General features: G+C 32.7%; 4 protein-coding genes across 4 annotated transcripts; 2 read left to right on the top strand and 2 right to left on the bottom strand.

Moving 5' to 3' along the window:
• Positions 1 to 6: 6 nt before the first annotated feature.
• On the top strand, positions 7 to 12,609 carry LOC126890598 (endonuclease G, mitochondrial). The gene is made up of 4 exons (XM_050659671.1): positions 7 to 480; positions 3,820 to 4,056; positions 5,459 to 5,639; positions 12,222 to 12,609. Exons 1-4 carry the CDS (start codon positions 65 to 67, stop codon positions 12,315 to 12,317), a joined length of 930 nt encoding a protein of 309 aa, XP_050515628.1. The 5' UTR covers positions 7 to 64; the 3' UTR covers positions 12,318 to 12,609.
• A 250-nt stretch (positions 12,610 to 12,859) lies between these two features.
• On the bottom strand, positions 12,860 to 13,527 carry LOC114328991 (uncharacterized). The gene has a single exon (XM_028277994.2). The coding sequence runs from the start codon at positions 13,428 to 13,430 to the stop codon at positions 12,933 to 12,935; it is 498 nt and encodes a 165-aa protein (XP_028133795.1). The 5' UTR covers positions 13,431 to 13,527; the 3' UTR covers positions 12,860 to 12,932.
• Positions 13,528 to 13,584: 57 nt separating this feature from the next.
• Positions 13,585 to 14,386, bottom strand: LOC114328990 (probable 28S ribosomal protein S23, mitochondrial). The gene is made up of 3 exons (XM_028277992.2): positions 14,219 to 14,386; positions 14,004 to 14,165; positions 13,585 to 13,946 (listed from the first exon to the last, which is right to left on the bottom strand). Exons 1-3 carry the CDS (start codon positions 14,260 to 14,262, stop codon positions 13,646 to 13,648), a joined length of 507 nt encoding a protein of 168 aa, XP_028133793.2. The 5' UTR covers positions 14,263 to 14,386; the 3' UTR covers positions 13,585 to 13,645.
• Positions 14,387 to 15,894: 1,508 nt separating this feature from the next.
• Positions 15,895 to 17,212, top strand: LOC114328988 (chitinase domain-containing protein 1). The gene has a single exon (XM_028277990.2). It carries the CDS (start codon positions 15,985 to 15,987, stop codon positions 17,161 to 17,163), a length of 1,179 nt encoding a protein of 392 aa, XP_028133791.2. The 5' UTR covers positions 15,895 to 15,984; the 3' UTR covers positions 17,164 to 17,212.
• Positions 17,213 to 23,330: the final 6,118 nt, after the last annotated feature.

Here is a 23,330-nt window from a genome sequence, read left to right as displayed (position 1 = left end):
TTATAGGTTATATTTGTTTTCGTAATCGTAATCCAAAAATTTCAATACATAATCTCAGCTAAAAATGAATAAAAAGTTGTTTAAATACGTTACAGTAGGTTCGCTAAGTTTCTTGGCTGGCATATATACAGAAAAATATAAATTAATATATGACCCAAATACGATTATTGTAAAAAATGTTCCTGGTCTCCCGATTTTTGGCACTGTATCAGCCGCAACTCCTTTTACCCCTGTGCCAGTACCAGATATTGCAGAACCTCAGAAGAAATTAAGTAGGGTTTCTGAGATCATGAAGTATGGATTTCCGAGTTTGGATCAAATAAGATCCTTTGAAAACTATGTATTGAGTTACGATCGTAGAAATAGAGTGGCACACTGGGTTTTCGAACATATTACGAAGGAATCTATTCAACCTAATGATCAAGTCGATAGATCGAAGTGTGAGTTTAAAGTTGACGATAGTATACACAAATTCTTCAGGTAATCATACAAATATAAACACTTCTTGTTCATATCATTCATTCGTTAAGCATTACAATCCCTAGAGATTATAGCTAAGCCATGGCGTTCAAAATCCTATTCTTGGGTGAGGTGGATTACTTCTATGTCATTTATAGCTTGCTGTTGTAGTTAGTGACTCTTTTCTGTTTCTTCCTGTCCTTGCCTGAACTTTTCAGTCTTTAACATTAATTGTTTTTATATCTTCTACATCATCCAGGCCTTTCTCTACAACAAGGCTATAGTGGTGTCCAGTCAGTTATCCTTCTCAGCATATCTGAGTGTGGGCTTCTCTGTATATCGTCGCCTTAATACTATAACTTGATAACTCGAAATTAGTAGTTCTGAGATAAACGGGTTTAAAGGTTTTCAAGATATTTGTGCTGCTACCATGATGTTGGTAAATATGGAATTCACTCTGCAACTCTAAAATACTCTTCCTTAACTTTTTGGCTTCTGATCTATTTAGGAATACGGTGCAAATTTGTTTTCCAATATGGAAAATAACATGAAAAATTAAAGTTATCAACTTTTAGCACTACCGTAATGTTAACATTTGGTAATGTTGCATGTCATGCCAAGTTGCATCTAAGTGAACTTTTTAACAAAACTAATATTTTAAGCATTATTTTGGTGAAAATTAGCCCTCTACCATGGGGGTTGCCAGATCTGCTCAATTCTCGAATTTTTGCATTAACATGAACCAAATAAACAGATAGCAATTATGTGGTAAGCTCAATGGTTTCAGAAAAACACGTGCTACAACTAGATAACTAGAGTTAGCTAGTTGTAGCATTCAGTATATGTCGTATTCACGATTATTTCGATTAAACAATAGCTTGATAACTTATCTTGTCAAGTTTTAGCACTGATCTTAGGGGAATTTGAGTTTTATCAACTTTCGTCAATCATAAATAAATACTTAACCCGTTTGGAGCGAGTTATCAAGTTTTTACACAATATGGAGACAGATAAAATACATCTTGTGAACTATAGTATTTTTACTACAAAAGCGATATTACGTAGGTCAAAATTTTTGATGTAAGAGAACTGTCAAAACATTAGAATGTGACTTTTCATTATTGCCATGTTTATTATAAACATGGCAATAATGAAAAGTCACATTCTAATGTTCTAATAATTCTAATGTTTTGACAGTTCTCTTTTATTATAAACATGGCAATAATGAAAAGTCACATTCTAATGTTTTGACAGTTCTCTTACGTCAAAAATTTTGACCTACGTAATATCGCTTTTGTAGTAAAAATACTATAGTTATCTCAAAAACGTCAATTTTGGAGTTATCAAGTTATAGTACTAAGGCGACGATATGTCCTATCCATTCTAAGCAAAGAGATTTTATGTATCTGACTAAATTTTCTCCCTTTAATTCTTTTTCAATTTCGGCATTTGTTTTCATTCTTCTTTCTCCCTCTCTTAATAACGTTGTAGCCCAGTATCATTCTCATAACTTTTCTTTCAAATTTCAGAATGCTATCTTCCTCTTTCTTGTTAATCGCTGTGGTTTCCATCCCATATGTAACAACAGGTCTCATTAAGGCCTCATATAGGTTCATCTTTGTTCTCTTACTTCTAAGCAGATTTTTATTCATTCCATGTTTTTTTTCTTTCAAGTAGCTAAAGATGGATACAGTTTTGAGTTTATGGTTCTATTAGGTATTTTTGAGTTTTGTCCTTCGAAATATCGTCATGTATTTTGTTTTGTGCTGGTTTATCTCTAGCTCTATTCTCTTTGCTTCCTTATCTAATATATCAGGGGTGGCCAAGCTTCTTAATAGTCCGAGCCACTTTTCACAAGTTGAAGTTTTTTGCGAGCCGCAATAAAATACTTATTCAAAAAGTATCTATGTATAGAAGGTATTTACAATTTTTTTAACAGAACTTTTATTTACTGAAAACCGAAATACAATTACGAGATATTTAAACTTAATTACATTTTTGTTTTCCTTCTTTTGATAATTCTTTAGAATTTGGTGATTAATATGTGACTTGATGTAGATGCTGGTTAGGTAATATTGATCGGTGTTAGGATTTCACGAATTATAAAATGGAATAAAATGGTCCACACAAGTACGTTGTTCCTAATATGGAAATAATTCGACAAGCATTCTTTTTTAGGGTACCTTCTTGGATTCTGGTACAAATTTCCATAATTCGGTATTCGGCGTCGACTTATAGTTTTATTTTCGAGCTTGATCTTCTTGCGTCTCTATTAATTTTAATCCTCCAGATGTTGATTGGGTCATATATTGGTAATAATAAAAAATTCACCTTATGAACTATGTTAATTTCAAATGAATTCGGAAAAAAAATGAAGAGACGATTTAACATATTTTAAGTCTTCAAATCTATTTTGGAGTTCGGTCAATATTCCTTCCAGCTTTTTTATATACCTACTCGTTAAGTTTTTCTAGTATAATAGGGTAAAAATTTTTTTCTAGTAAAATGACTTAAATGCAAAATGTGTACCTAATACAAATTACATCTGTAGCAAGAGTTATACAAAAATCGGTCTAGATTCGGTTGATTACTGACTTTTACATTGTGCCACTCTTGTGTAATGTTCGTTAGCGCAGTTTTCGATGTGTCATATATCATTCTTATCTTGGATGGAAATGGAATTTGTTACAAAGTCTTTCATGTTTGTTGTCAGTAAATTAAAAGACATTTTGAAACACATATTATGGAACGATAAAATTTTTTTTAAATCACATCTAATACAAAATTGAAAAATAACTTGGGTACAATCGAGAGCCACAAGTAATCCTTCAAAGAGCCGCATGTGGTTCGCGAGCCGCAGTTTGGCCACCCCTGTAATATATCAATTGCTCTTAAGTGTCATATGTCATATTCGTCTTTGCTTTGATTACTTGGTCATCTGCATATCGATACCTAAACTCCAAAACCTCCCAACTGTTTTTGTTCATTTTTCATATTTTGGTCTTTTTTTTTATGTAACACAACTCCTGCAACCTTTTTTTAATGCATTCTGCATTAAGTTAAGACCTTAATAAAACAAAAAAGATATAGATTTTCTTTGTCAATTTACTGCTATAAATAGTTTTTTGTCCATAAAATACAATTGAAGATTTTCAGTTGAGAGGTTTTGGAGTTTAGGTATCGATATGCTATTACTTGAAGTTGATCTGTAATAATGTTTTTGTTTGCAAAATTTGTCCCTCTTATTATTGCTTCCAATATCAGGTTAAACAGTGTTGGGATATGTGAGTCACCTTGTTTCACCCCTTTGTTTACTTTAATGTTCATATACCTAATGGCTAATGGAATTTATGTTAATAGGTCCGAAAATACTGATTACAAAAAGTCTGGTTTTGATAGAGGACATTTAGCTGCTGCTGGTAATCATAAGTGTAGTCAGAAGCAGGTAGAACAAACTTTCTTTTTGTCTAACATGGCTCCACAAGTAGGTAAGGGTTTTAACAGAGATTCGTGGAACCGGTTGGAGAAGCATGTAAGAAAATTGACCAGGATATATGCAAATGTGTATTGCTGTACAGGACCACTATATTTGCCAAGGTAACGATTTTAACATTACTATTATACATATCAATATACGTATGTGCCCCTTCCCATAGCAGTTGGCCCAACATAGATTGAAAAGAAAATCCAATTTTAGAGAATAAAATAGAAGTCCAGCATAAACTTTAAAGGTTTTAATTCATCAAACAACATTTTTGGATTTTGATAATTATTGAAAATATTTTTTTAAATTAATGGAAACGATTAATTAAACAGAATAAAAATCCTTTTTAGAAAGATCCATTAGGGTAATATTTTTAATAAATATTAATCAAAAGTGCTATTAGTTCTGTCGCCAGTGGGGTACAACGACCTCCTTAATTCAGATGGACTTACCCAAGTTTTTTTTATGTATTTTGACCCGTAGAACACGAATTTTTTGGGTAACAATCGATCCGGATGTCGATAAGGTTGTTATAAACAACATTTTTTGCAAAACAAAACATTTTTTTGTATTTTTTGGGTCATTCTAAGCAAAAAATGATTTTACAAGTTTTTTCGTAGGATGCATAGTTTTCGGCATAAACGCGGTTGAACTTTCAAAAAATTTAAAAATTGCAATTTTTGAACCCGAATAACTTTTGATTGAATCGGTTTTGATTACTTTCATTGCTAAAAATTAATTTTTTTATTGTTAAACAAAGCTATAAACACATAGTGATTGAATGGTGTTTTCAATGCATTTCTCATTTGAAATCGAACGAGTAGGCGCGCATACATACAATTTCTACGTAGATTCCATACATTAAAACGCATGCATTTGGCACGGGAAACACTCTGTGTTTATGGCTTTGTTTAACAAATAAAAACTTAATTTTTAGCAATGCAAATAATCAAAACCGATAGAATTTGACCTGAACTTTCAAATGCAGTAAGCAGAATTGCTATTTTATTTTTTAATCAAAAGTTATTCGGGTTCAAAAATTGCACTTTTTCGATTTTTTGAAAGTTCAACCGCGTTTATGTCGAAAACTATGCATCCTACGAAAAAACTTGTAAAATCATTTTTTGCTTAGAATGACCCAAAAAATACAAAAAAATGTTTTGTTTTGCGAAGAATCGCTGTTATATGATTCCTCAAGTTCTTTGTTTATAACAATCTTATCGACATCCGGATCGACTGTTACCCAAAAAATTCGTGTTCTACGGGTCAAAATACATAAAAAAAACTTGGGTAAGTCCATCTGAATTAAGGAGGCACCCCGCCTGGCGACAGGACTATATATTAATATGGGAACTTATAAAAGCATGTAGATTATGATTGGTAGGTATATACCGGGTGGTGAATTGGAAAACGGACCATAGGAAACTCAATGTAAAATTCTAAACTGTTGAATCCCTGCTTCCCTAATTATTTTACAATGATTTTGATCAAAATATCACTAATTTTTGTTTTTAGGAAAGAAAGTGATGGAAAAAACTATGTAAGATTTGAAGTAATAGGAGCAAACCATGTAGCAGTTCCTACTCATTTCTTTAAAGTCATTGTAGGAGAAACAGCAGAAGGAAAGCTGGAAATGGAGACTTATGTAATGCCCAATCAGGTTATAGATGATAATGTTCCTTTGACCAGTTTTCAAGTAAGTTTATTAGTCCAGTCCTCAGAGGTTTGATCTCTCAAAATCATACGAACAAGTTAAATTTTACTGAGAATGTCAATTTTGGAATCCCAAAAAAGTTTACCATTCCTACCACCGGTCTTCCCCATAAACCCGCCATCGAACGGGAGGGGGAACAATAAACAATGATTTACGAAGAATCTTTAAGAGAAAAAAAAATGTTTCAAACAAGAAATGTAGCTGAGATACTCTTGAACAAAAATGTTTATTAACACTTTTTCCAACCAGTAACCAGTGATTTTGAATGTCATTTATGTGCATCGTAATCAATTTTTTAAATAAAATTTGTATCAACTAGACAGTAAAAATTCGATATCTTTGGGCAGATCCAGTCCACCTCATTTCACTAATACCCAGAATTGATTTATGCAGCCTTCTCATCTCATGTATTGCATTATATGTTACTCTGGGTTCATATAAACTCCACACATTCCATTAGTGAATATGGTAAAAATATAGGGTAGGTGGGGGTAAAAGTCCGCATGGGGCAAGAATCCGCACACGCCTTCTAGATGACAGAGACAATATATTAACTTGATTCACTCATGGATCGGCCCAGTACCTTTCGAACAGCGTTACAGACTATACACGTGCTTCGTGCGGCGGTAGTTAACGAAAATATGAGGTAAGTTTTAGAATTTGGTGTTCTGATCTAATATTTTTAATCATTCTTTTGAAGATTGTATGTGTTAAACTATTTTTCTAAAAAGTCTTTTAATTAATTTGAGTAAGCCTGTTTATTGTAAATAATTTTTAGGAACAAAATCCTTAATTTGAGGTTAGTTTGTTCCAAATATGTTTAGCTAAAATTAATAGTGAGTTTTGGGGTATAAGTCCGCATGCTGGAAGGGGCAAAGATCCGCATGCGGATTTTTGCCTCGGTTAAGCACGTTTGTGTGTATTATCTAGAATTTTGCTTAATTCATGAAGTTTTTTGAAAAGCTTGTATAAATTACGTTTTTGTTTTAGGACCTACAAGAGAAAAAATGAGAACATGAGGCCATTTACAGAGGATGTCTTTATGCAGGCTAAACATTTAAAGGAAAGAGGTCTATCAACAAGAGAAATAGGTAGAACTCTTGGCTACGATGAATCTGACAGCAGCGTTAATTTCTTGGGTAGATTTCGACGTGTATTTACTCCAGAGCAGGAAAAGCAAATAGTGGACCATTGTAAAGCTTTAGACTTACGTTTCTATGGTCTTACCCTAAAATCGCTTCGTTTTCTGGCATATCAGTTTGCCGAAAGAAATGGTATCCAGCATCAATTTTCCAAGCAATCAAAACTAGCAGGTAGAGATTGGACTAGAAATTTTATGAAACGAAACCGCCTTTCACTACGTACACCACGAAAAACCAGTGTAGCTAGGACCATGGGGTTCAACAAACATCAATTGACACAGTATTTTCAAAATTTAAAATCTGTCTTGGAGAAATATAAATTTCCTGCGAATAAAATCTATAATATGGATGAGAGTGGTTTACAAACAGTACCAAATAAATTACCTGAACATGTTGCTCCCACTGGAAAAAAAGAAGTAGCAAAAAATGTAGCTGCAGAGCAAGGAAGAACTGTGACAGCTGCATGTTCTATGAGTGCAACAGGACACTATGTTCCACCATTCTTTATTTTCGCACGCAAAAGACTAAATCCTCTTTTGATAAAGGACGCTCCAACTGGTTCTTTTTTGGCTGCAACTGATTCTGGGTACATGAATTCAGTTAAGTTTCTTCAATTTTTGGAGCACTTTCGCAAATATACAAATCCTACTGCTGAAAGCCCAGTGCTATTAATTTTGGATAACCACATATCCCATACCACTCTAGAGGCCATCACTTACGCAAAAAATAATAACATCCATTTGCTCAGCCTCCCACCTCATAGCAGCCATCGAACTCAACCACTGGACAGAAACTTTTTTAGGCCATTAAAAGCTTACTATGATGATTTGTGTGATAATTGGACCACATCTAATCCCGGGCAAGTAGTCTCAGAATACCACGTCGCTGGATTATTCAAGCAGGCCTATGAGAAAACTGCTACTATAGAAAAGGCTGTTAATGGATTTAAAATGACAGGTATTTTCGCTTTAGATGAAAATATCTTTACCGAAGAAGATTTTTTACCTTCAGTAACTGAACAAGAGCAAGAAGAAGTAGATGATCTTGACCGAAATAATAAAGATGCACAATTAATGATTGTATTTGACGAAAACAAAAGTCAGGAAAATGACAAAGCAGAAGAACCAAATAGTAAAGCAGAAGAACCAAATAGTAAAGCAGAAGAACCAAATAGTGATGCAGAAGAACCAAGTGGTGATGCAGAGGAACGAAATGTTGAAAATCTACCAGATAGATTTCAAGTAACCTGGAATCAAAACCCGGAAGCTCCAAAGATGAAATGTCTACTACGTTACCGTCAGATATCATTCCGTTGCCAAAACTAACCAAAAAGAGAAAACGAACAAGAAGAGGATTAAAATCTACACTTCTGACATCTACTCCACATAAAGAGGAAATGGAAATCTCAGAGCTGGAAAAGAAATACAAAATTAACGAGAAAAAAAGGAAGGAAAGCATCAAGATAAATAAAAATACAGTAAGAAAAGTATTTGAAGAAAAACAAAATATACTAAATAAAAAGGAATATGACTATTCTTCTGACTCGGAGGCGCAAATGTCACTTCATGATAGTAGCAGCAATTTAAGTTTTTCTGAAAGTGATGCTGAAAACGAATTATCCGAATTAAGTCCAGGAGAGTTTGCTGTAGTAAAAGTTTACGGAAAAACCAAGGACTCATTTCGAAGGTACGTTATGAGAATTACTGTAATGATAGATGATGGTTACAATGGTGTTTATTATAGAAGGGCACCAAATACAATGCGTTTTTCAGAAACTGACGAAGAGTTTTTTGTTAACAAGACAGACATTATAAGGAAACTTTCCAAGCCATTGCTAGGCAGTTCTGCTAGATTTAAGGACTTTGTGAGCTTTTCAACCGATTTAATGTTGCACTAGATGTAACCTAAAAAGTGTTCCAGCTTTCAAAAATTTCTTTTATTTTTTATCTTTTTGCATTTAGGTCATATATCCACTTGTTTATATGTTATAAGTTTTTAGATCATGTTTTTTGACAAAATAAAGGATTTCTATTTGATACGTTGTTAATTTTTATTTTTATGAAATTATGTACTTTGCGCTATAGTTTTTTTTCTTACAGCTATTTAGCATTCGTTTTATATTTATAGCTAAGGGCATTAGTTATCCTAATGCCCTGACAAATATATTATGTATACTGCAATAAAAAGTGTGTCAAATATTGCATATATACAAAGTGCGGACTTTTACCCCCACCTACCCTATAGGTATATGTTATACCTATACAAATTGTTTTAGCAATAATTTTCAAACAATTTAACTATATTATTAAAAAAATAAAAAAAAAAAAAAAAAATAAAAAAATAATAAAAAAAAAGAAAGAAAAAATATAAAAAAAGATATATAAAAAAAAAAATAGAAAAAAAATATAATAATTAAAAAAATATAAAAAAAATATGTAGATAAAAATGAATGACGAACTTGGACAGTCCATAGTAAAATAGCTTTCGAATGAAGTAGAGGGCTAAAGAAGAATGTTGCAGTTTTTGCTGTGGAACTCTGAGAACATCATTTGGAAAAAAATTAATAAAAATATATATATATAAAAAATTATTAAAAAAAAATACAAAAATAATTATTTATTAGTAGAATTGTTTATTATATTAGTATTAGTTTTAGGATAAGATACGAAAAAATGACTAATAAAATAAAAAATAGTAAAATTGGCGAATGGATTTAGTGTCCGCAGTCATATAAACCCAAACAAACAACAACAAACTATATTATTAAATGTATAAAACTGTTTCTTGATAATTTTTATAGAATTATTAATGTATATACAGTAGAACCCCTCTGATCCGTCACCCTCGGGACTAGGAGTATGGTCGGAACGCAAAAAAGATCGGATTATCAGAGAAAGTTATCAAATACGTCTGTACAAGAAAAAAAGCCTGTATTATTCTCTTCAGTGATATAATAACCATACATATGTACATAATTATATTGCATTAAAATGCCAGAATTCTTTGTTATGTATTTATTAAGAGGAAACAGTAGCGATGAACAGGTAGCAAAAACGCGGTCCAAGATTGCGGCTGTGATTTTGAATATTTTTTCGAGATATTAGGCACACGTATTCGTAATATAATAAAGAATGGCGGTACAGAGCCCAATTTGAAAAATATATTAATATGTGGAAATTACTCTGTAATTAAATACAATATTAAAAAAACGAGCGTGTACCGCCATTATGAAGAACAAAAAAATACACTTTTTTCAAATAAACTTTTTTATCCGATGCCTAGATTTTGTGTCATTTTACTACTACTAAAATTTTTTATTTCATTAGTAGTTCCAAAATGACACAAAATCTAGGCATTGGATAAAAAAGTTTATTTGAAGGAAGTGTATTTTTTGTTCTTCTTAATGGCGGTACAGGCTCGTTTTTTTAATATTGTATTTAATTACAGAGTAATTTCCACATATTAATATATTTTTCAAATTAGGTTCTGTACCGCCATTCTTTATTATATTACGAATATGTATGCTAAATATCTCGAAAAAATATTCAAAATTACAGTCGCAATCTTGGAACGCGTTTTCGCTACCTGTTGATCGCTACTGTTTCACCTTAAATTAATTGCAAAAAAAAGGTACATATGTACTGAAAAAATTAGTAGTCTACTTGGAAAAAGTCAGTGATAGATTTCTGTTTACAAGACGAAATTCTGGACTTAGCTGCAATGTTTCTCCAATTTTTGATCCACAAGATGTCCATCGGTGTTGATGCTGGATTCTGCTCTATGTACTGAAGGCCGATTTCAAATGAATTCTTGGCATCGGTGTGTGAAATCTGAACAGGAGACTCGTCAACATCACTGTCGGATTCTGAGTTTCACGTTTTCATCACCATCATGTTCCAAAACCGCGTAACAATGTCGTCATCATTCAGCACTTCACTGGTTTCGCAGTTTTTGTGGCATTGTTCAATCCACCCTTCAACTTCACCAGCAGGGATTGAATTATTCAGGGTTTGAAGATTTTTAACGATTTCCTGCATGTCGTTTTGCTCATCTTCGATCTGGTCAATTTCGGTCATAACTTCTGGCCAAAGCTTACGCCAAGATTTTCTTAGCGTGTCAGGATTCAGTTTTGCCCATGACTCAGCCATTGTATAGATAGCATCTTTAATGTTGAAGGATTTCATGGCTTGAAAAATGTCGTATCCTTCTTCGGATTTTTCTAAGATAGAACTTATGTATTTTCGGCGAAAACGCCTCTTAAAACATTCTATCACTCCCTGGTCCATTGGCTGGATAAGTGATGTGACATTTGGTGGGAGGAAGATAGATTTTATATCTCCTTTTACTAAATCCTCCTCAGAGGGATGCGATGGTGCATTGTCCAATAGCAGTAGAGCTCGAACTGGAAGATTTTTCTTTTTCAAATCCTTCTCAACACATGGCACAAACTCGTCAAAAAACCACGACTTGAAAAGATTGCAGTCCATCCAAGCAGATTTTTGATTGCGGTAATAAACCGGCAATGATGATAAATTGATGTTTTTGAAAGCACTGGGCTTCTTAGATTTGCCTATAACAAACAGGGAAAGCTTGTGTGTACCATCGGCATTGCTACAATGAGCAACAATTAACCTATCTTTTAAGAGTTTCGTTCCCGCTACGGTTTCATTTGGCGCACTTAAGGTTTTACTGGGAAGCATTTTGTAATTTAGGCCTGTCTCGTCTATGTTATAGACTTGGCAAGGTAACAGTTCATTTTCTTTTACGATTTCTTGAAACTTCACCGAAAACTCGTTAGCCGCCTCAGCATCAGCAGATAATTTTTCACCACAAATTGAGATAAACCGGATACCATGACGGGTTTTCCAGCGATCAATCCAGCCTTCACTAGCTTTAAACTCACTTCCGACTTCTAGTTTTTTGTGCAAAATTATTGCCTTTTCTTTTATGATTGGGCAAGATATCGGAGTTCCCTTCCTTCTTTCTTGGCTGAACCACATCCATAATGCACTATCAAGCAGTTCAAGTTTAGGCTTTTTCAATGTTTTTCGATTCTTAAGAGCGTTTTCTCCATCTATCGTCATTGCATGTGATTCAATGTCTTTCCGATTTTTTCTCCAATCCTTAATTGTTGTCACGCCTACGTTCAGTTCCTTGGAAATTTTTTGTAGTGATTCACCTTTATCCAGCCTTTGAAGCACTGCAAGTTTTTCACTTAACGAAAGAGTAATGTGTTTACGTTTCGCGGACATTTTGAAAACATATGTACACACCACAAGGTTCGAAATAACACTGAAAGAATTGCGAGCAGGCATTGAAGGAATTTGCTGGGGCATGCAGGCAGGTCGGATTACCCGGAGCGTCGGACCATCCGAGGGCGGATTAGAGGGGTTCTACTGTAATTAAAAACTGTCTATTTTAGGTTCCCCCAGAGAGTATAGAACGAGCAGCTGGCTTGTTATTTTTCGATAATGTAGCTAGAAACAAAATAAGTAAAATAAATGGGAAGAAAAACTAGTTTATACTAATTTAGTGTTTTTAGTCCATTTTGACAATTGGCATTGGCCATTTATTTGTTTTTATTCAATTCTAACCTAATTTATTGTAGGTCAGTACTTGATATGATGTTCTTATCATTTAGAATAATGTCATAAAAAAATTACAATATCCTTTAGCTACTTTTGTGGACAAAGTTGTGTAATGTACAAATTGAACAAAAATTGTTTGTATATAACTTTGATGTTATAAATATTTGGTGTATATATTTTATAGAATGTTATTGATTGTTTTAAATAAATAACAAAACTGTTTTACATGTGTTTTTAATATTTTGTCATTCTTATCATTAGAACTGACAGGAATCAATAGGGCTTTTCATTGATTGTCATTTGTTTCAAGCTTCTGTCATTATGTTGTATAATAATAATATACACGGATTACACGACATATGACGGAAACTCGAAACAAATGACTGTGAATGGAAAGCCCTATATGGTATGCTGATTAGGCTCAACTGCCAGCTAAGGGTGTCCAGTAACGACGCAACACAAAAACAATTAGTCGCAGATGACGTTTTTACTATTTTAATAGAAAAATTCATTATTTACATTTTTAATCCAAAGTTTATAAAAATCTATTCACTACTATCCGAGTCTCCATCACTTATTTCTATCTTAAAGAAGTCTGGATCTTGCACGCTTTCTTCATTCAATGAACAATGTGTTCTTAATTCCCTATTGACTTTTCTTTTTATCCTTTCCATTCTGCGTTTTGAGGACGGATCACCTGGCTTTGGCTCCACTAATCCATTAGCTATTTGGTAATATACACAAGTCGAGTCTGGATGTACAATGGCTACATACACTAACCCTGTCCAAGTTCCTATAAAAGACTGTAGCTTTACGAAATTTAATTTTTCGTATACAGCTACGGGTACAAACATGGAAGGCGGGCTCTTTTTTGTTTTATTTCCAGTTATAACTATCTTATTCAGTTCTTTATTGAAAAAATAGTTCACATTGTAATATTTTTTTATTTCACAAATTTCTAAATATGGATATAACGCTAAAATTGCTTCTTTCTCAGGGGCTTCTAGTTTGAACTTTTCTACAATAGAATCCTGCATTTTCATTCAGAAATATATTTTAAATTTAAATATCCCCTATCCCAAACTATAAAAATTATATTTTGACATTTTGTTGGTTATGTTTATCTTCTTTTTTATAGAAAAATATTTTCAGGAAAAGGTATTTACACATCTCTTTTAAAAATATGAATTAAAAACCTTGTTTTAAGTTTAATAAATGTATTTACAAAATCCTACACTACTACATTAGGGAAAGAAAACTACTCTTTAAATATATTAGCTATATCTAACTTTGACTTCTCTTGTTTTTTGTTCTGTTCCAATCTAGCCTCCCTAAAAGCAAGACTTAAGGAAATAGGCTCCTCTTCATCAACTTTTTTCACCTCTTTATCCCTTCGTAGTACCTCTATGGCTTCCTTATACAACTGTTCCTCTGTAGCAGAACCTTCTGCGCGAGCTTCCAGGTTCTGATAAATATCTACGAATTTTTGAGTCAAGGACTTGTAGTTATTGTTATATAAGTTTGTGGTGCCCAGCTGTTTGTTATTTCTATGAAATATGCTGAAAAATATCAACAATTAATGAATAAACTTAGTAAATGATAAATGAAAAACATACGCCCTTATTTTGTCTTCTTTATAAAAAATAGTCTTCAATTTAATGTTTGGAACTGGTTTATCAAATCTAGGTTCTTCTTTTGGTGGAAAAGCTTCGTAAATATCATACCATATCGGCCGATCCTCCCACCTTAAGGCTCCTGAACGAATTAATCCAGTTGTTCTACAAATAAGTTAATTACAGACAAATTAGAACACCACAATTAGTTTTGTTACCTTGTATATATTGTTCCTATTTTTTCTAAACGACTTCCAGCCATTTTATCTGAAATTTATATTAAGTTATCGTATTTTTATTTATTTTTAAATTCCTAATATTTCTGAAATGAAAGAAAACAGAAAACCATATCTTAGGTTAGGTTAATTGTCAGTTGATTCTTCTTCTCTTTTATATTATAATAATTCGCTTGATCTTACCATACCCCGTAATACACAGCCATTACTTTGCAATTTGGCAACAGCGCTAGAGGTCCTATAAAAATATCTGTGTGTGTTTATAAAAAAATGTGTGTGCTGCTCGACTGTTTTGCCACATCTAACAGACCATCACGAAGGCCTATGAAATGATGAAAATCATGAAAATGGGGTTAATTATTGGGTATCCAGCTGAATAAAACCAAGTGGTACTCTGTTTAACAAAACGTTATATTTCGCTGATTTTCATCAGCATCATCAGACGAAAGCTAATTGAGGTTGTATGGTAGTAAGATATTTAGATGACATCGAGATACTGCAATTTTGATAAAATGTGGATTAAATTTAGTTAATTATGTAATAGGATTAATTGAAATTAGTTTTATATTGACAAGAATGAAAATTTTATTTGAAGTTGATTTAGGGGAGCAAAGTATGCTAAATGTGCAGTCACTCGAGCGCTTTGGGGACCTATTGGGTTGTGAAGAGTACGGTCCTAAAACCAAAAAAAGTTAAGTAAAGTTTTCCATTTTAGTGGGCTTGCCATTTTTTAATTTAATTTTCCATTTCCAACAATCGTTTTTTTCGATTATAACGCCATCTATCCATAATTCGAAAAAATGTTTCGAATAAAAGTTACTTATTTTTACGTACGGAATCCAAATCTGCAATAAAAAATGAGGGCTCCTATTTAAGATTTTAAAATAACCCCCACCCCACGTCCATATGGGGGGTCGTGTTTGGTGCCATTCGATATATTTTTTAAAAATATTGAATAAGTGTATTTTACAGTTTTTCGATCTGATGTTCATTTCGCGAAATATCGTGGGATTCGTATTTAAAATATTAAATTTACCCCCATCCCTCTCCGTGGGAAGTCGTGTTTAGTATCATTCGATAGATTTTTAAAAAATATTAAGAACATATTTTTTAGTTTTTTGATCTGTCAATCATTTCGCGAATTATTCTCTTTTTTCTTGTGAAATTTTGGGACTCACCCATTTCCTTACGCCCGGCTCAAATCGTCAGATTTTTGAAATATACACTCTTTTGCATGTACTTAACTTACCGTTTCTTAATCTGACAATTTCGAGTTTTTTTTAAGGATAGATTTTTTTTTCGGGCCCCCCTATTAACGAACTCCCCTGTGTTAAGAGCCAATATATGGTAGAGGTACATCTGCAGAGTACCAGGTTTTTCCCCATATGCTAATCTGACGCGCTCGAGTAACTGCAAAAATCCCCGCTTGGGCTCCCGTACCATAATGTCCTTGTAAATAATCCTAAAGAAAGACGACCTTGTATCTGTAAATGTTATATTAGTAATAAATACATTAACCATACATATTTGTTATTTGTTCAAAAATAGTTATTTTTTTATATAGTTTGATACAATAGACTTTTTAAATGTTTTTGTTTTTAAAATTAAATCGATAATAAAAACCCGCTGGTGGGAAGTTTAGACACGACCACTTCAGTTTGTTGTGACGTTGCTCCACGTGCGCCTGACAAAAGTATGTTTTCTTAAAATGTCAATATTGTGATTCAAAAACCGGGTTTAGTTTAAAAATGAAAAACAAACTATTCTTTCTTATTTTAATAATTGTCGCCCCTCTGGTGATATGTACTTTATCACCGAAGTCGTCGAAAAACAAAGACAAGCAGTCTAAGGCAACGGCACAAAAGCAGAAGACGGGGCCTCAAGACACCACTATCTTCAATAAGAATTTGATAGATGAACATCCTTCAGCTAAAGATATAATTGCTAATCACAAGATGTTCTTTAAAGAAGTAGATGAGTATAATATGGATGGAATGGTGTTGGGGTACGTCACCCCATGGAACAGCAGGGGCTATGATATCGCCAAGATTTTCGGCAACAAGTTTACGCATATAAGTCCAGTATGGCTTCAAATTAAACGCAGAGGTAAAGAGAAGTATGAGGTAACTGGTACACACGATGTAGACACTGAGTGGATAGCTGCTGTAAAGAACGCTGGTAGAGAACGGAAGCTTAAAATAGTGCCAAGGGTTTTATTCGAAGCGTGGACTAGTGGTGACTACTCAAGCTTGTTATCAAGCAAAGAAGAAATGAAGCAGTTCCTTAAAGCACTTGTTAAAGCTGCTGAACAATACAGATTTGATGGATATGTGTTTGAATTTTGGACACAATTGGGACCAGTGTTAAAATTCGACATCATAGTTAATTTCGTAAAAGCTATATGTGATGGTTTGGCATTAGAGGGTTTACAGACTATTTTAGTTGTACCACCAAAGACAGGAAAAGATGATATATTCACAGACAAGCATTTTGAAGCTTTATATGACCATGTAGCTGCTTTTTCCTTGATGACTTACGATTTCTCAAATTATAGACAACCAGGGCCGAACTCTCCAATACAATGGGTAGACGATTGTATCAAGTTCTTGACGAACGATGAAAATAAACGCAAGAAGATCCTTACAGGCCTGAATTTCTATGGAAATGACTACACTGTTAAGGGAGGAGACACAATTGTGGCCAACCAGTACATCAATAGACTAGAAATGTATGATAGTAGGTTACAGTATGACGAACAGAGTGCTGAGCATTTCTTCGAGTATGAGAAAGATGGTAAAAGGCATATAGTTTTCTACCCAACATTGTATTCTATTAATAAAAGGTTAGAAATGTGCAGATTGTATAATACTGGAGTATCTATATGGGAATTGGGTCAAGGTTTGGATTATTTTTATGATTTATTGTGATATGCTAAGACTGTATGTGTATAAAGATAATAAACAAAGTTTTAAATTATTCTCGTTTTTATCTAGATGGCACAAATATTTAAATTAACAGGTGTATTAAAATATAATAATTGTATCAACAGCATTTTTGTGTTATTCGAAAATATTCTAAAATATATTCAGAAATGCTGTTTCTCCTGCATAATATGTATATTTTCTTAATTTATTCTTTCATCTATTTGGTTATTATCCTTGATATATACCACACATTAATTAATTACATAAATAGGGAGGCAATCCCTTGGATATAAGAAACAGATGACGTCTTATCTTTTTATATGACAATTTCACTATCATGCAAAATATTTTACTACATATCTCTGATTTCAAGAGTCAATTTTTTTTTATTTTTCAAAAGATTATGTCGGCTTAATTTGAAAAATGCATAGTCCAAAATACCTAATTTTACAGGAGAGACAAAAAACTAACTGTGCATATCTTAACTTGCATATAACTAAATATAATGTGAAAATTGCACAACTCCCTAAACCTAAACAATTTATATTCACCTTTTTAGTTTAATCAATATATTTAATTATCAAACAATATGTTATTGTGTCATTTTAACGTGTACATTTTTATGTTTTTATTGTATAAACATAAGAAAAGCACCGATAGGTTGCTTTGGCCACTAACAAGAGCGAGCTTGTGGGACTTGCGCAGATTTCATATGGTTGTCAAAATTAACGGACTTATGCAGATTTCATTTTCATAATTTTACTAAAATCTAAGATAAATTATAGTAAATTATAAGGTATAGAAGAAAACAGAGGCGTACTGGCGTACATAGGCATAGCTGTTGGTGTTGGGTAATCAAAACAGATGCCATCAAAAGTCTAAGGTACATTCCATGTCAAATCACTCAGACAAAAAATTTTGGATCTCCGATTTGTCTGAAAATTGGTATATAGCTTCTGCGGGACGTAAAAATAAGATATTTAAGGTCAAAAAATCTTCTTTTGTTCTCAAAATGTTATTTTATGCGATTTTACAGTGATTTGGTGTTTATTTAAACAAATTTGCATTTTCTGTCGTAAAGTATTAATGAAAAACATAATATTCTAATAGAAAGGACTCAAAAATGTCATTATATGGCATTATAACAAGCTATTTTGAATCAAAACAAGTTTTTGATCAAATTTTATAGTGTAAAAAACGTTAAAATACCGGTTTTTACATTTTCCTCCATTCCCAAAATACATCATCATCGATTTGGCTGAAAATTTGCCCACAGATAGCCAAAAGATAGGACTTTAAGTGGTTAGAAGGATTTGAATTATATTACAATACCAAAAAAGTTACATGCAGTACCTAACATCAGACTCAAAAGTATATATTAGTCCCGTCGGGATAGCATTTGATCTTGAATGCCGAGCTGCCCAAAATTTTATTTTTCTGATCTTTATAGGAGTCAATAGTAGCCTAAATTTAAAATCACGAATGAATTCCTCCGTTACGTTAGCCGCCATCTTGATTTTAAAGGAGAACCTGTTTTGCTCAATATCTCCGCCATTTTTAACTTTTCGACAAAAATGGAAGGAACTGAAATTGTTCCAAATAAATCGTATTTACAATTATTACAATTTCTTTTTAACAATTTTTGTCGTGAGGTCGATATTTTCGAGTTAATTGTACTTACAGTAGACGCCTATATTTTTGACTATAATAGGTATTGCATGTAACTTTTTTGGTATTGTAATATAATTCAAATTAAAGTCCTATGTTTTGTCTATCTGTGGGCAAATTTTCAACCAAATCGATTATGATGTATTTTGGGGATGGAGAAAAATGTAAAAATCGGTATTTTAACGTTTTCTACACTATAAAATTTGATCATGCAAAAGCATGTTTTGAATCAAAGTAACTTGTTATAATGCCATATAATGACATTTTTGAGTCCCTTCTATTAAAATATTATGTTTTCCATTGATACTTTACGATAGAAAATGCAAATTTGTATAAATAAACACAAAATCATTGTAAAATCGCATAAAATAACATTTTGAGAAAAAAAGAAGAAGATTTTTTGACCTTAAATATCTTATTTTTACGTCCCGCAGAAGCTATATACCAATTTCCAGATAAATCGGAGGTCCAAAATTTTTTTTGCTCCAAAATTGAGTGATTTGAAATGGAACCTTTAAAATTGAATATTTTGGACTTATGCATTTTTCTTATTAAACCGTTATAGCGAAGGAGTTCTTCATAAAGATTTACATTTTTACATAAATGATTTTACATTTGAAGGATGAACGTTGTGTTGCCTACTTTTCAGTACAGATAAAGGAAAAATCAAGTAGGTATATTATAATATAGGGGAAAGGCGGGCAAAACGGGGTAGCTGCCTAAAACGGGGTACCCCTTTTTTTTCAATATCACTCGCTCCATCTTTACGACGTTAATGAAATTATATTATCTATAGACGCCTGTTTACGCCTTCTGTCATAAAGCAGATATAATTTGTTAGTCGATTGTTGTGAAGAGTACATGTGCGTTTTTAGTTAACCAAGTTATAATATCGGCCGAAAAATAATCCATTGTTAGTATTACTAAAACAATTTATTATTTAATATCATTTACTTCCAACTAACACACTAACAGTGAATGTGTTCTAGAGTATTCGTTTGTCATTATGTTAAAAAATAAAAACTTGTAATAATTTAAGCAGGTCATAATCTCAAAATCTGCTCTTTGGGCAAAATGGGGGTACCAATAAGTAGGGTAAAATGGGGTACCCTTTTTACCATACCTATTGCTAGCCTTTATCCTTTTACCATACCAAGTAAGATAGCCGATGATCAAACCAAATCACAGACGAGTAAGAAATCGCAATTGAATAAAACTAAAAAAGTAGAGTCAGATTCAGAAGGCGAAGATAGTAACACTGACTGGTTCTGCGGAAACTTTTATTCAAGTTCCACAGAAGGATGGATAAGCTGATCCAGTTGCCTTAAATGGGCTAAAAATTCATCTGCAGGTGTAGAAGATGAGGATGATGGAGTAGCACTTGTATGCGAATTTTGTCAATAGGCTTTTCTTGGTTTCAATTTGGTACCCCATTTTACCCTATACGACGGGCATAATGGGGCAATTTACATTAGTTTCTGTTTTTTCATATAATAAAAAAAACTTGACTTTTTTTAAATTTAAATTATATTAATAGATAGTTATTACTATAACAATGATATTTGTCTTATTTTAAGACCTTAAAAGTTACAGATTTTTTTAAATCCCGATTTAAACCTTAAGTACCCCATTTTCCCGCCTTTCCCCTAGGTATAGACTTTTTTGGATTGGGAAAAAGCATAGAACTCGCGACCGTCATCGCCACGGCGAGATATTAGTAATTTATATACTATAGGTTGAATTGCGTATTCGCGGTGTGCAAGTACTTGGAGGCGATACGAGAAACGATCGTGCGAGAATTCGCTCCGAGCGTTAACAAAGTGTCACAGTAAAATCGACCGATCTGCTCATGGTGGCGGTTTTTTGAAATTTTATAAGGACGCTTTGTGTATGTTTAAATGAGACATTTAAAAAAATGCCGTGTCACGCTATGATGATATTATGTATTAATATAAACAGAAAATAAAAACGCACTTAATCTGATATAAATTCTTCACTTTCCAATATTGATTATCAGTATGATTTTGTATACATAACCTCACTATCGCAGTTTATGTCAATAAATATTTATTAACGAAAAAGAAAATATTTTGTTGCACTATAAATTACAGTATAAATTAATAACTAATGAGTTCTAACAATTGTATTCGGTGATTATCACTACAAAATAAAATATTCAAGTTTAACAAAATAATCCCATAAGACTCAATGTTAAAACGTCCTTACAAAATCTGACAGCGTTTCACGTGACTGTAAGTAGAGGGGAGACGCACGGAGCCAATAGCGGAGAAATATTGTAACTTTCTTAAATATTTCATTGTCAATTGAAATTTTCAAATTGACGTCAATGAAGAAGAAAAATTATATATTGCTCTACAATATTGATATGACATGCAATTATTATATAAAGGTAAATGTAATTAATTGTATTTTGCTTGCATTACTGCATTTTAATAACTAATTTTATTTACTACATACAATTGTTTACGTTTTAATAACATAACCTGAATCTTATTTTTTCTTCTTATTTTTTTGGACTATGGCCTTGACAATTATCCAGCAACCAGGACCATACGATTGGCCAATATAATTAAAAGTGCGAATAAAAATGCAGAGCGAAGAAACCAGGTATCACTTTTCCGAACTTGCACGGTCCCAATAAGTCAGACCGAAGTTATACAACGGTTGGAGGAGGGACAAAGTGTGTACCCGAGTGAGGTACACTTTCAATCATACTTTCATGAGCATACTCTCAATCAATAGTATGGTTTGTTCAGCAGTAAATGGTTGAATTCAATTAGTGCGGTCGTAAATATTATTAAATTTATCTGACCTGGCCCATTGTTAAGACCCACCCGGAGCGATAAGCCACCGAGGTAGACAGAGTTGGTCTTTTGCAATTAACACTGACTAGACGGTACTCCCATAATAAAGCCTGAAATAAATTTTACCTGAAACCGGGCTTTTATACTATTATCGGTTAATCCAGGATGTTTATAGTGGTAACTAATTGAACTCAACCATTTACTGTTAAACATACCATAACACGTTGTACTTACGGAGCACATGGTTTATGAAAGTTTGTTATTTTTGAAGTTATACTTCTTTACGCGCGATATGAAGGTGAATTTTTATATGTTAAAACCTACGATCCCGGCGCATGCGCATTATAACTTTGTTCTGATTGGACGTTCAAATGACATGTCAAAAATTATCCAATATGGCAGCTGTAGCTCAGCTGTGGTTTGGACGGTTGACGGTTTGGTTATGTATGGTTATTGCGTTTTAATATTTGTGGGAAGAGAAACAACAAAGGTTAGTTAATAGTTATATTGCTTTTGTAAATAGTTTTCATATTATATTTTTGAAGTTATACTTCAAAATGTTTTAATTTATGTATGTATCAGTCCAGAAAAGGTGTGGAAAGAATATATTAGTGTTTTTAAATATATTTTTCTACAAACGTGTTAAAAATGCAATTTTTAGGACTCCATAGGAGCGTTAAAAATGCTACTTTAAGGCACTAGTGCTTTAAAATTTTTAAGGCACTGCAGTTAAAAGTGAATTGTCAAATTGTGAAACGTCAAAATATTTATATTTCATTTATTGATTTATTAACATTAATATTAATAATACAACTTGCGCAATTTGAAAAAGGTGGTTTAAAAGATTTTTTTGTCTTCCTTGGGCGTAAAATAATAAAACATCTATTTTTATATTTCACTTGTCACCGTGATGTATAATTATGTATATCTGAAAGGTAACTAGCATGCGGCTTGATGGCCTTGTTGGTAGAGCATTGGACCAGAGATAAAAAAATCGCGAGATTGTGGGTTCAAATCCCAGACGATTTATATTTTTTTCTTTTTTTTAATATTTGGCATTGTTAAGTTTTGGTTCATTTTTGGTAATTATTGTTAATTTTTTGTATTGTAACTGTTAAGTAGGTATATTTATTTCGTTGAAATTATATTATAATAGAAGTATAACTTCTTACGTGCGTACAAAGTACACACACATTCTTTTTTTCATAAAGTTTAATTCATAATGTGACAATTTATTCTCACTTTTGTCCCGAGTGCCAGTTTTTTTTGTATTGAATTTGTCAAGGACCGGACAGTATCGTCGCCCCCGCTAGCGAAATTATTCCGATTCGATTTTTTTGGACAAACCTACTCAAAGAGAGGTCCTTATAACATATCCACAGGGTGCCGGGCGGTGCCGTGGTCGAAAAATTGTTTAAACAATTTTTTTTAAACAAATTCACAAAAATAATTTTTTTATTTCGAAAAATATTTTTTTAGATAATTTGGGTTATTCTGAACAAAAAAGATCTCTTGTTCGTCTGTAAAATTGATTGTTGTCGAGTTATGCGATTAAAAATTTGAAAAATGCAAAAATGGCCCTTTTCAATGCTTAATAACTCGATTAAAAATTATTATTATGAAATTCAAAAAGTGGCCAAATCAAGTTTCAAACCCCTTCTTCAAGGTCCTGAAGAG

This window comes from Diabrotica virgifera, chromosome 8 (genome assembly GCF_917563875.1).
Source record: "Diabrotica virgifera virgifera chromosome 8, PGI_DIABVI_V3a".
Taxonomy (NCBI): Eukaryota; Metazoa; Arthropoda; class Insecta; order Coleoptera; family Chrysomelidae; genus Diabrotica; species Diabrotica virgifera.
Note: the sequence above shows the minus strand (reverse complement) of the source record. Positions and strands in the feature narration are given on the sequence as shown.

Bases quoted from the DNA above. Each gene is read 5' to 3' on its own strand.
- LOC126890598 (XM_050659671.1), top strand. From the start codon at position 65: ATGAATAAAAAGTTGTTTAAATACGTTACAGTAGGTTCGCTAAGTTTC. The intron at 4,057-5,458 runs GTAACGATTTTA...TTTTGTTTTTAG, and splicing joins GGACCACTATATTTGCCAAG to GAAAGAAAGTGATGGAAAAA. The intron at 5,640-12,221 runs GTAAGTTTATTA...TGTCTATTTTAG, and splicing joins TTCCTTTGACCAGTTTTCAA to GTTCCCCCAGAGAGTATAGA.
- LOC114328991 (XM_028277994.2), bottom strand. From the start codon at position 13,430: ATGAAAATGCAGGATTCTATTGTAGAAAAGTTCAAACTAGAAGCCCCT.
- LOC114328990 (XM_028277992.2), bottom strand. From the start codon at position 14,262: ATGGCTGGAAGTCGTTTAGAAAAAATAGGAACAATATATACAAG. The intron at 14,166-14,218 runs GTAACAAAACTA...ACTTATTTGTAG, and splicing joins ATAGGAACAATATATACAAG to AACAACTGGATTAATTCGTT. The intron at 13,947-14,003 runs GTATGTTTTTCA...GATATTTTTCAG, and splicing joins AAAGAAGACAAAATAAGGGC to CATATTTCATAGAAATAACA.
- LOC114328988 (XM_028277990.2), top strand. From the start codon at position 15,985: ATGAAAAACAAACTATTCTTTCTTATTTTAATAATTGTCGCCCCTCTG.